General features: G+C 31.3%; 2 protein-coding genes across 3 annotated transcripts in view; one reads left to right on the top strand and one right to left on the bottom strand.

Annotated features, from left to right (window-relative positions):
* Pgant2 (polypeptide N-acetylgalactosaminyltransferase 2) overlaps positions 1–10,586 on the top strand; it is a 62,042-nt gene extending 51,456 nt beyond the window's left edge. The window contains exons 6-10 of the mRNA XM_085203837.1: positions 5,022–5,135; positions 5,976–6,154; positions 6,547–6,753; positions 7,262–7,431; positions 7,561–10,586. Of these exons, the coding sequence (XP_085059963.1) occupies positions 5,022–5,135; positions 5,976–6,154; positions 6,547–6,753; positions 7,262–7,431; positions 7,561–7,832 (942 nt within the window). The 3' untranslated portion in view covers positions 7,833–10,586. The remainder of the gene's footprint in view (positions 1–5,021; positions 5,136–5,975; positions 6,155–6,546; positions 6,754–7,261; positions 7,432–7,560) is intronic.
* The window catches only part of LOC146528998 (ATP-binding cassette sub-family G member 1-like), a 30,859-nt gene continuing 24,694 nt past the window's right edge, over positions 7,559–13,723 (bottom strand). For both annotated transcript variants that reach the window (XM_085203836.1, XM_085203834.1), the window contains exons 9-11: positions 12,929–13,185; positions 12,480–12,703; positions 7,559–12,262 (exon numbers count right to left, since the gene is read on the bottom strand). In XM_085203836.1, the coding sequence (XP_085059962.1) occupies positions 12,070–12,262; positions 12,480–12,703; positions 12,929–13,185 (674 nt within the window). In that variant the 3' untranslated portion in view covers positions 7,559–12,069. The remainder of the gene's footprint in view (positions 12,263–12,479; positions 12,704–12,928; positions 13,186–13,723) is intronic.

Below are 13,723 nucleotides of genomic sequence, written 5' to 3'. Positions count from 1 at the left end.
ACTCGAAGTGGGTTTGAAGGTGGGTTTAAATATTTTATTTCCTCGAGTCCAGGAATCGAACCCTTCTTCCTTCATTCAATTTAATGCTTACTAATTACTACAAATCTAATGTATTACAAGCATTACCTAGAATAAGACAACAAGACTTACTAAAAAAGATTATTCAAAATGAAAAAGCTATATTTTTAATCTATATATATCTAGTAATTTTAGCTAATTTTCGTACCACTGAAGTTACCCAAGCATAGTGAACGGTGATACATGACGCAACTGAGATAGCTCAATCTCCCTTCACCCTGTATGTAATACGTCCACGATCATTGCACGACCTCGTAGTTCTAGAATATTCACGTCGAGACGAAGATGGCATTTTAATTGATTTTTTATTTAACTGCATTAAATAAATATACTATACCTACTTAACCCATCGTTGAAGGTTCGGTCTAATCTTCCTCGATAAATAGACTTTCCAACACGAAATGAATTTTTCGATTTCAACTAGTAGTTCCTGAGATTAACGCGAACAAACAAACTTTCAGCTTTATAATATTGTTAGAATAAATTAGTTTCGTTTTTCCACTCTCCTAATAGAGCGTTAGCCTTAGCTTCCGCTTTACAGTTAGTATATTTTTTTGGTATCGAAATTGGAGGGAAAATGGCGTCTTATATGTATAAATATTATATCCAAGAAAATCATTCAACCTTGTAGTTCTAGAACATTCACATCTAGATGAAGATGCGATTTTAACACTTATAAGTCAATGTAAATGTAAAAGATTGAAGTTCGAATTCAATCGAGGCCATCATAACGCAATGGTAGTGTAAATATTTTGGTTGTGGGTTCGACTCTTGGATGCAGCAATGATTACAAAATTTCTCTACAATGATAAGTGTGTAGTGCTAAATTCCGCCGTTTAACACGTAATGTCTCGAATTCGGGCGAAAAATGCACCCCGCTATGCGGGATACTGCGTGAAAGTGAAAAAAAAACTTATCATTATATGTCTATACATATATGCAACTATGTTGCACAACATGTTATTTGATTAAATGTCTGTGGAGTCCGGTTCGGCCCATGACATTCGACTACGACCTTGACATAACCATTCGGAAGTCTTACATATCACATACATATGGGAGGCCTTGTCCGTGAAATGACTGTCAAAATCATGCAAAAATATAAAAAATACAATTTAGCTAATACGTCAAAAATATAGGAACTTACTTGAGATTAAAATAAATAAATATGTGCAATATGGCAATATATTTTAGTTTATGGAATATATGGTATATATGGTACCTATGTTCGATTAAGAAAAGAAAATACCTTTTAATAGATCCATAAAATATTTAATAGATCCTCAGTGGGTCAAGTTATATAGGCTTTGTGACGGACGCGAGTTAAAAGCTTAGTAGTTGGGTCTCGGTAGGCACTATAAGCGTACTTATAGGGATACCTACACGTTGTAGGTATCCCGTACATAACAAGGTAGGCAGACGAAAACTTCAATTGTAATCAGGGGGAACCTAGTTTGGGGAACGAATTGTTAATCGGGTGTTCAGTAGCGGAACTCAACTCCGCACTCTGTCTCGTTACTGGAGCAATGAAATGAAAACAATTCAATCCTCGAATGCTAACCAAACCCGTCGCGCGAACAGTCACATGTTTTGCCACTACGCCACGACGACCTCTACAAAAGATAATTTTACGTAAATTGCTTAACATATACAGTAAAACGAACATAATATGTCCGACCTTCAACTCTCACTCAATGAGTAGATCAGTCAAACGTCTCAATATCTAGAATATCGGTCACGGCTGCGAAATTACAGTATTTATGTTACTTCTTAATTTACTATTGACTAATAATATATTTTGTATGTTTATATGAAAATTTAAGTAAATATAGATTAAATTATAGATTAGGAAATAAAGATATAGAATTAAGGCCAGATGTGGCGCAGAGCACAAGCGAGTGGCTATAAACGCGACAGGTTGTGGGTTCGATTTCCACCTGACGAAATGAAATATATCAAATTTTCATTTCTTCGCCCTGGTAGGCACAGCACGGCGTTAGGTTCCGCCATTTAACACGTAATATCTCAAAAATCCAGCGGAAGTAGGGAAAATGTTAATTAATAGGAATACGTATAAGAATTACGATTAGAAACAGATTTTACGAATATACTTTAAATATTACATTTGATTCTTTTCTTAAAAAAAAAACATTAAGATATCAATTTCTTCTTTAGTAAAAGATTTTTTCTGTCAAAGCTATTACGTATGATGAGCAGTTTAATTTAAACATGACACCATTTTCCACAGATTCAAAATATTACATTAACTAAGCCACAATATTATGAGAGAATTACAGCTTCCTGATAGCTTGGTATTATAATTGTGATTTTTAATTGTATGAGTGTTTACTCAACATGCAATGCCTCCAGAATTCGGCAGAAAGTGAGAAACGGAGTGTCTTAACACTAGGTTCCCTCTGCCTAGACTGCTGCGTGCGGGATACAGCGTGAAGCTGATTTATTTATTTATTCTATTATTAAACTCAACTTCGTTGGAATGAATTAATTTAATTTTTTCTTTGTGGTAAGACTAAAAGAGACATCATATTTAAGAAAAAAAGAAGTCCTTTAATATTAACTAATAACTAATAGCTGAAATTAATGAATTTATATAACGTATTTTAATAAGGTATTTTAAACAAGAATATACTCGTAGATCCCACTCGAGAGCACGAATCATTATCATTTCCTCGCTCTGGTAACAAGACAAAGCGCGACGCTAAGTTTCAACAAACAATGTCTCATTCAACAAACAATGTTTTAAATTTTGTGCGGTGCGTGAAGAACGGAGTGTCTTAACACTGCCTCGCTAAATTTAAGTTAAAGCGTGAAACTTAATAAAATCTTACTAGATACTTTATGATGATTCACATATACTACATATATGTATGTGCGAGCAAACAAGTAGGAATGTCATAGCCTTGTATAGATATAATATGTATGTATTCGTATAGTGGTCAAGAACAACTACTGTATAATCTTTTAGTTTTATGTATCCTCCAAATTACCTAGTAATTAACGGGATACATAAACTTAAAGGCAGTGTCAGCAGCAACCTAATGTCAGCCTAGTGTCAAAACGTTCCGTTCTCAACTCTATGCTTATTTTGGATAATTTTCGTGATGAAAGTAACTTAAGCCCCATATTAGATAAAAACCAAAAGAGAAGCTTTTCCCGCATAGCAGGATAAGCTAATCACTCTATCACTTTCCGCCCAACTATCTAGATTCTAGATATTGAGTTCTTTTTCTAGAAGAAAATTAGCATATGCGAGTGCGAAACGAAGCCACAAACATCGTGTTTACAGTATACAGTAATAACTGCAATTCTCACTCGGTAAGATATTCATATTTAAAGTATTTTTATTTTATTTTTCGTTATTACCTTGTACAGCCTACATACTAAAACGAAATGGTCAAGAACAGCAACCTACCATACTGGTACCGATGCCGATTCAAACTATAAAATAAAATGTTATAGTAAGCACATATGTTTTGGAATACAGTTATTGGATTAGTGCATGTGATAGATCAGGGTTCAACTTCCAATTTGAGGAATGCTAGAAATATTTTCATCCTCATTTCCAACTTCTCATTGTATCCCCCACACAGCAAGGTAAACGCAGCACAACTGTAATAATATATTAAATATTTCGTTTTCCCAAATGGGGATTGAACCCACAAGTAGTCGGGCACACTTGTACCCCTACGCCGCGACTGGCCTCAAAAAACGCCTCAAGAAAACTAATATTAATAGATATTATTTGTTAGAATGGTAATCTATTCAGAATGGAACAATCACATTACCAGACTTTCTAATATAATTGACATTATTCAACGGAAATGGATTACATAAATATATTTGTTGCATTAATAATGTATTAAAATAACTTACTCAAGTTGTTAGTAATTGGCTTCGAAGTATTATATAGGTTCGAATCATGATTTGCAAAATCATCTTATTAATTATCTTTATTACAATAATTATACCCTCTTATGAAACTTATAAATAACTAGTAGTCCACTCGTGGCTTCGCCTGCTTGGACTAATATGCTATAGTGAATCACTTACGTTTTAATCTAGGGGTACATAATTGGGAAGTTACTTTGTTTTATCAAAATTCAGTTTAGACATTCAAAAAACGAGACAAACTATTTTACACTATTCAATTTCTATGAAGTTTTTTTTCTTTGCATATTTTTAAGCCTTCGTAATAAATATCTTAAAACAAATAGGAAGTCTCTAAAACTGATTCAAATCAATCCAAGCGTGGCACCGGCATAAAAAATGCTAAGCATCTTAACTTTCTAACTTTAATAAGATATATCGAAGTAATTATCCAGTCTTACACCACCTCAGAGATTTAATCTAGCTGCTATATGTAGATGACGTTCGTGTATTGAATATCTAACTCTTAAAACTATCCTTGCCATCACCACTTGAAAGAATGAGTTATTTTCATTTTCTGGCTCTGGCCAAGGACCAAGTGCGGCGTTGTGTTTCGCCATTTAACAAAAGAGAACAAAAAACAGATTCGCAGCTATGAGGGAAAACCATGAAGCTTTATAAACAAACCCTTACATCTGATTCATCTTCACGATTTTCCAGCATAGAAGGATTTGCAGATAGAACTTAGTGTGATTCATACCATCCATTTTCTACTATCCATCCGATTTCGAGACTGTGTAACCACAATTTTTCAACCGCTTCATTAAAATAAATAAATTTTCTAATATTAGAAAGATAGGCAGAGGAAAACTATTATACTAAGGGTACTCCGTTCCCTACACACCGCCAATTTTCGATCGATATCAAATATTAAATGGCGGGACTCAACGCCGCGTTTTGCCTCGTTACCAAACAAGGAAACGTACATAAATAAATTATTTTCGTTTTTTTACTGATTTCCGCCAAATTATTTATTATTATTTTTCTCTTTCTAGGATCCCACACGAGTGGTATGTCCTGTAATCGACGTGATCAGCATGGACACGTTCCAATATATCGGCGCGTCAGCTGACTTGAGAGGCGGGTTTGACTGGAACCTAGTGTTCAAGGTAAGCTACCTCTCGAATTACTAATTATTTTACAGATATTTATATACATTTATATATAAATATTCAATTTGCCCAAATATCGTTGGTATGTCGCCTTGATAATGTTACTTTTACTGTCTCGTGTAGGAATTGGTTGGTGTTCAATTTTGTATTGTCGTGTAATATTTTTATAGCACTATATAAATGTGTAATGTAATTTTTATATAATTAAATATAATTGGATAATTATTTGGCATTTAGATTGTATAAAGTGTAACTTAATTTTCAAAATGTCTGATGACTATCGGATAACAGTTTAGGCCGTAGAAACGACAAACGGACAAAATTACTTTTAATTACGCAGCCAATTCTACCTCTGCATCACGATATATATATACTTAATTGATTTCCTTTATAGACATAAATATGTTTTTTCATTTCATATACGTATTTTATTCAACGAAAACTGGATTGAATTCTAGATCTTTTCCAAGAACATGTCATCTAATTTGCATAGAATTTTAGTTCATTACGCGCCCACGATGCCTAAATGCTACTTGCCTATAAAGTTGATTATAGATATTATAAATGTTAATTATATTGACACTCAATATAATGCGTAAGCGCAATGGAAGAGATAATTTTGTTAATCTCTAAAATAAATATTTCATATTCATTCATTCATTTAATTTAATTTTAGTTAGGCCAGTCGTGGCTCAGAGGCTCAAAATGTGTTTGTAAACGCGACAGGTTGTGGATTCGATTCCCACTCGAGGAAAAGAACAGAGTGCCCTAACACTAGGTTCTTCCTGCCTATCCTGCTGCGAGATAGAGCGTGAAACTGATTGATTCTTTTTACAGTGGGAATATCTATCTCATGCGGAACGAAGCGCTCGTCTAAGCGATCCAACTCAAGTGATCAGAACACCCATGATAGCTGGCGGCCTGTTCAGCATGGACAGAGCCTATTTCAACAAATTGGGCAAATATGATATGAAAATGGACGTATGGGGCGGCGAGAATTTGGAAATATCTTTCAGGTACCTTTTATGTACTTTTATAATGTTCTACGTTATCTATGTTATCTAGCTGAAACTTATCAAATAGATAGTTGTAAGCAATTATTTGGTTCTCATTGACCCCTTAGTATATATGTAGATTCCTTTTTCCTTCTTCGATAAATTTGAAGAGCTGCGGATATTGCAGTGCGACATGCAACATCGGTAAAATATGTTGAAAGTGGAAAACGATGTACAAAGCTATACTCGTGTTTATTTTGTTATTAAACAAAATACAAGAGATGAATTGAAGTTAAAAAAAAATAATATATTAAAAAATGCATTTATTAAAATGAAACTCATTTGAGTTTAACAGATTCTGTTCTTGTAAATTATGAAATGTTAATTGTATTTGGAATCATGGGTAATTCCAGGGTATGGCAATGCGGTGGATCCCTGGAAATAGTGCCGTGTTCACGAGTGGGTCACGTATTTAGAAAGCGTCATCCCTATACATTCCCTGGAGGTTCCGGCGCTGTCTTTGCAAGGAATACGAGAAGGGCGGCCGAAGTATGGATGGGGGAATATAAGGAGCTGTATTATAGATCACAGCCGCTAGCTAAACAAGTGGAATTTGGGGAGTAAGTATCTTTTCATATGTCAAGTAAGTTGTTTAATGTATCAAATATTAAAAATGAAATAATTTGCACATATAAAAATGTGTAAGTGATACGAACTTACATTAATTAATTAGGAAATAACAAAATTATAAATTTAAAAAACCCCAACTTTTACTGTTTGTAGCTCGTTTAAGAGCTTACTTATCCGATTTTTATAACACATAGTCAAAAAACACCATGACAAACAAGGCTGTTGTTTAAAAAACAAATCTCACTGAAATTGGTTCATTAATTCTGGAGCTTCAGCGCCAAAGACAAACACATAGACACGTATAACACCCCTTCTTTTGCGTCGGGAGTTAAAAATATTGATATAATTCTCGACTTCAACAATCGTAATTTTTAAATCGTGCGATCGATAAATAATTAATAATTTAAGCGTAAAAATGTCGGAAAGACATTGCTTTCAATACTTGTAAATCATTTTCATAGTAAATGATAAAAATAATATCTCAATTTCATCTTCCAGCATATCAGAACGTACAGCAATTCGGGACAAGCTCCATTGTAAGCCCTTTAGATGGTATTTAGAACATGTGTATCCTGAATTGCAAGTGCCCGCCATAGGTAACTCGTACGCTATAAGACAAGGAGCGAGGTGTTTGGACACTATGGGACATCTCGTTGATGGTACCGTGGGTGAGTTTTAAATGATTTCTTTAACCTTTACTGCGTCTTGTGGAATACAGTGTGAAGCTAAAAAACACTTTTTGTCTATTATTTGTATTTAAAAAAATCTTATACTAAAATATTTTTTTAATAAAACAGGAATGTACCCATGTCACAATACTGGTGGAAATCAAGAGTGGCGATTCGACAATGGACTAATCCGCCATCACAGTCTATGCATTTCCTTATCAGAGGACCGAGTGACAGTAGTACTAGCAGCTTGTGACAACACTGATAACGCACAGCTTTGGAGGAAACGTGGATCTCTTATCAGACACGCAAAATTAGAAGCCTGTTTGGATTCTGACAGACCAGCGTTGTATTTGGAACAGTGTGATGACGATAAGATTAGTCAGCAGTTTACTTTTTAGATTTTAAAGGTTGAAAAGCTTAATTTTGATTTTGAAATTTTATTAAATTATATTTGATTTTTTTTAGTAAAATAGTAGCTTTTTTCTACTATTTGTGACTGTTTGATAAAGCTTTCGATGATTTGCCAATTTAGTTTGTTTCAATAATATTATAATTGAAAATTTCACCGTATGACATATATGTGTAGTGCCTTGACGTCTTATCAAAGTTAGAGGCAACTAAACTATTCTTGTATCCGTAGAACTTATTCTTACTTTATAGACTTACTAAATTTCCTAAAATAATGCATTCCTTAAAGTATTTAAAACGTAGCTTTTAAGGTGTGTTATTTGATAATGTATATTATAAAATCATTTTAGAATTTACATTAATTATTGGCCCATTGTTTTTATTTTTTTTTGTTAAAAGATAAGAAGAACAGAAATGTTGAGAGAGCATTAAGCTAAAAAACTGCTTTCTAGATTAACACTTTATATATTGTAATAAGTAGGTATAGTTTTACACATAGAAAAATTAAATTCTTATTATACAGCAGTCTCGATTATCCGAATTTCAGTTATTTACTGTATTACTTGTATTATATTAAATTGACCTATATGGAGGTACAAATACATTATAAGAATTATAAACGTAGCGTTAAGTTATAATTGTAAGTTCGATCCCTACTCGAGGTTATGTTTATAATTGTATTTTCTGCATTTCTAGTATTAACAATGTCTCGAATATAAAACTAAAGATCAAAACGATAAAATTGATTTTTATACATCTTTTTCTTATCCGAATACTGTACAACAATAATTCCGGTTAATCGAGTCTGTAGATTATAAAAAATATATAATTATACGAACAAACTCAAATACTCAACATATATCAATGTAATTTATATGAATCATTTGAAAACACATTTATGTACATATATCATTTATTTAAAATTATATTAAGATTAATAATAAATTAGTTACCATTGTGTAAATAGAACTAATTAACTGCGTAAGCGCCGGGAACGTGGAATGTGGAACTTTGTAAATATTACTGCTGAAATAACGCGTTATTAAGATATTATTTAGTTATAAAGATTGAACTATAATTTACTTAATTTTATTATATGAAAATATTATAATATTTTTATAATATTGTAATATTTTTCATTTATTTTCTATTTTTCTTTTGTACCTAATTCGTATATGAAAAAATACTGAGACGTTATTAAGAGTGTTTAAAATGTTAAGTTTCTAAATCATTCAATACATACCTATATTGACAATATACCTGCACTAACCCTATATTCTTATATATCGATATAAGTATAATAAACTTTAGTATATTATCTTGCTTGTGGCGAGACAACATATTTTTATATATATTAGAACCGAATTATTTATTGTTTTAAATGTACTGGACTTTATTTAACTTTGTATTTATTATAAGAACATTTAGCAACAAGTCAGAGAAATAAAATTAGATCTATACTTATATCTTAATCTTATTTAAGAACCATTGATATTAAACGTTTAAAACTATATATTTATATTTTCCAACTCTGGTAAGAAATGTTCATTACGGAAAATAATCAGAAGTAAGAAAAAATCGTCAAGTAAATCTGGGCAGCTATCTACAGCTAACTTCAGAGTAGACACGACTCGTCGACCATGCTGTAACATTCGTTCTAATATTAATTAATCTAAAAATACGGAAAGTGGAGAACGGAGAACTTGTCACTAGGTACAAAATGAATTGGAAATATAAAAAAGCGCCTCTTAACAAAAGTTAAAAATGTAATAACTTTTTTTTATTTATGAAAAAGTTTAACGTTTTAGCTTGTTTGTACGTACTCTATGCTTATACTATAAATAGCTGTAAAATGTTAGAATATTTTGTATGATACTTTTAGATTAATTTATTTTATAAGTATTTACTATTTTGTTTAAAGTAAAATTTTATTTTAATCATTTTAAATTGTTAAGTTATTTTTTTTTTATTTTTTATATATTATATACAAATTTTATGGATATAAATTGAGTACTTAAATTTTATACTTTAATTTTAATTTAACAATGTGTTCATTTGACAATTCATTTTGTTTTTTTATTGAATTTAGAAAAAAAATTACTATACTTGTTTTTGTTTAAATTGTTGTATTTAACGAAAAAAAGCTTATTAGTAACAAATTAATCTGTCCATGTTAAACTTTCAAAAAATATTATAATTATTTTTAATATCTTTTTCGTCTCGTTCGTCCGTAGGTATCTTTTGTTTATTTTTTCTAAATTATTACCTATATTTGTTTATTTAAAAAAAGTATAAACAACTGTAGTTAATAAAATAAAGTAATTTCTTGTAAACTTTTGTATAATCAATATTATTATTAAGGTCTGAGTGTGGAATTGAATAAATTTATACGATAAGACAATTTGCATACAATATATAAATTTTGTCTTTAACTGTCTGATAAGTACCTGTTAATTTATTAGACGGATATCCATTGTATTGCCTTTGCTATCAATCGTCACAAATAAGTATCTGTCAAATAAATTAATAATCAAAACTATTATTACATGCTGACATTATTTAAGTAAATTGTTATTTTTGCTATAGACCTATTATTATTATTTCTTCAATAAAATCTTTAGCGTTTCTTTTTTATCATTATATTTTCACTTTAGTTCATTCCTTCACTGTTGTTTTACAAAGAAATTGTGATTTATTTTAGTGAGAGTCGTGGATTTGGATAAATAAATAGTTGAATTAAATAATATTGTGTATTATTTACTCTACGAGACATTGTATCACCATTGTAATTTTTCTTATAAGTAAGTCTTTAATAAAAGAATTCTAATATATATTAATTAGTAAGAGTTTGTATGCGTGGGACAGGTTTCTTAGTAATTTTATTAGCGTCTATCAATATATCCATCATCCTTTTGATTATCCACAAATTCTGAACTTAGGCCTCCTCTAGAGTTCGTCTCTCCGCCTGATCCTCCCACCTGGTTAGAGGGCGACCTGAGCTCCTCTTGACAAAAGATGGTCGCAATTTGATAACCTACTCGTACGATCGTCTACAAAATTTTATCATTGCTGATTCTGTCGCTTAGAGAAATACCAAGCATTGCTCTCTCCATCACCCCTTTACTACATAATAATTGTTACAAACATTTAACTGAACAAAAAGATAAGGAAAAATATGTAAAAACCATTTTAATATAAGATTTTTTATTACACGCCATATAAAATAAACCTGTCTTAACACCTTTAAAACATTTATGTATGTGCGAACTATTTACTATCTACTTGTTAATAATTATCACATAATTATGAAAATAAAAGTAAAATAAAATTTTATTACATACCTAATATATATTAAAGTACTTCTAAAAAGAATTTTAGTTACAAATGAATATGATTACGTAAGTGTATCTATGTTTATATGTCTGTCCACAAATTTCTTGTAAACTAAAAATTATATCAAGATAATCGTTTTGGATTTAAATTATATTATTGTATAGAGTGTAGTTTGTTAATAATAATATATTTACACAGGTACATAGTATTGTTTATACCAATTATTAACATTTCTTACTATTGGTAGGAAAATGTTTAAGTAAACGTTTTATTTTGATTCCCTTTTTGGGAATGTCTAAATATTTTCATTTCTGAAGCAAAAAAAACCTAATGTTGTTCATACATGATACAATTTTATGACTTATATCTACTTTCTTTTTATTTTTTTAAGAATATTGAGTTTTTCTATTACTAATTATATAATTAGTAGGTTAATTTTGTTGTACTTGAACGCATATTTCATCTTACTTGTAGTTAATATCTCGTAACTAATATTATATCTAATATCACATATTATTTAGAAAAAATACAAAATAACTACAAGTTAGCTATGCTTAGCTAAAAATCTACCCTGAAATTATATATCACTACAAAAATTGAGAAAAAGTTATTAACATTAATGATTACATTACAAAATTCAGCCTTACTTTAAATATTGGTACACAAATACTATTGAAAATAAAATCATTACGGAATCTTAGAATAGATTTTAAATTTTAAGATTTTAAGATCACTATCATTATAGAAATGTGGTATATAATATAAATAATTTGCTTTTCAGAGCTGTAATGTATACAATATCAAGATTTGATTAAAATTAGAGTTAAGAATAATCGTTCTTTTTTATTTCTTGACAAGTGGGGAACAGTGTCTTAGTGGGAAAAGTGTCTCCTTTTACATAGTTAAACTCATTTTAGTCTTAATAAATCTGCCGATAACTTTGATTGCTCTGAAAGCGTAGTTGGGTGACAGCCTCTGTCTTATCAGATAGTAGGCGGCGAAGTTCATTCCCAATAGCATGAATATTAAAACGCCGAAGTCCACCCAAAACGATACACCTGACATGCCCATCATTTTGACGAAATACCTGGAAGGAACCGTTAATTAAGTTATCTAAAAAAGAAAATAAATTATAATATAAATAATATATATAAATTTTAATACATATATCTAGATTTACACTGCATTCGGGACATTTTGAGGTCTTTTAGACTAAATCTTATAAAGGAACTAGCTTTTAAAAGATGGTTATGTGTTGAACTTACTTTCCTTAATTTGGTTAATATTTCATTTTATATACTTACTGAACATTTTTATATTCACAATAGTCCACCTCCTGCGGACATATGAGGTCGTCCCTCGGCGGTCCATATATGGCCACTATAAGGCCTTCCAGACCGTATCTCATGAAGGAACAAGCGCGTGCTAGCCTCCAAACTATAGGAGGAGATTCATCTCCACTTCCTATACCATAGACTGCTAGTAACATTAGTGGTACTGCTGCTACAGGGCCCACAAACATTGAGTTCTATAAAAACATATGATAAATCAAGTTTTATTTTCTTTTTTATTGATTTTCAAGTATTATTTTTAAATTTTTATTATTTTTTTAGCTTAACGCTTTATCCAGCACCTAGTAGGGTAACATGGGAATTTAAATAATAAACAATGTCATTTTTTTCTAGTCTTCATTTAGAAATATAATTTCAAAGAAACCCTTTTCTACAAATTATAAATAATATCAAAAACTTACCACAACACTCAAACTACTCGAGATCAAGGTACCCATGGACTCAGATATCAACGCCACCAGTATACATATACTTATGAACATTGCAACTCTAGGAAGCTCCATGGGTTGAGACGTCAACGGGTAGGCTATGGCTAAGTATAGGAGACAAAAGAATATCGTCCCGGGCAGCCTCGAAACTACGAGTGCGGCGTAGTACGGCTTCAAGCCATACCAGCGGTTGAAATATTCGCGTTTCACCAGCAAGACTTCTGATGGATCTGAAATTTAATAAAATATACTTTAGAATAGAATATACTATAAGCGCGGTATTTGTGAAGTCGATTTAAATATTTGTATATTAATTATTTTCATTTTTTAGACACTGTTAAGAAGATGACGGGCGGCATTATTCATGGCGAAAGTGCGAAAAGTGGCGAATGGAGTGGACGGAATTAAGTGCCCCCCGTGTTGACCAGAGTTGGGAAATGAAAATAATTAATTCCTTTGAGTGAAAATCGAACTCACAATTATCGAGATTACAGTCAAGCGCTGCGCCAAACTGCCGATTTTCGAAAAATAGTTTAAATATTTTTACTAGATTAAAACCACCTTTTTTTGTAACTTTTCACTCGTGTGTTAGATACGCCTAATATTTTTAAATAGCAGCCAGGTCGAGGTGGTAACTCGAAACGTTGCGTCTATAAAATAAATTAAAAGTTAAGCTTTCTTTTTGACTATACTGAAGAACGGAATGTCAGTTCCACCACTCAAGATGCGATTTCCCAGAAGTACGGCGGCAATTAACCAACGGAGTGC

This window comes from Heliconius melpomene, chromosome 19 (genome assembly GCF_056956725.1).
Source record: "Heliconius melpomene rosina isolate 202511_hmr_F chromosome 19, ASM5695672v1, whole genome shotgun sequence".
NCBI classification, from domain to species: Eukaryota; Metazoa; Arthropoda; class Insecta; order Lepidoptera; family Nymphalidae; genus Heliconius; species Heliconius melpomene.
The sequence above is the reverse complement of the archived record's forward strand: the minus strand, read 5'-3'. Positions and strand labels throughout refer to the sequence as shown.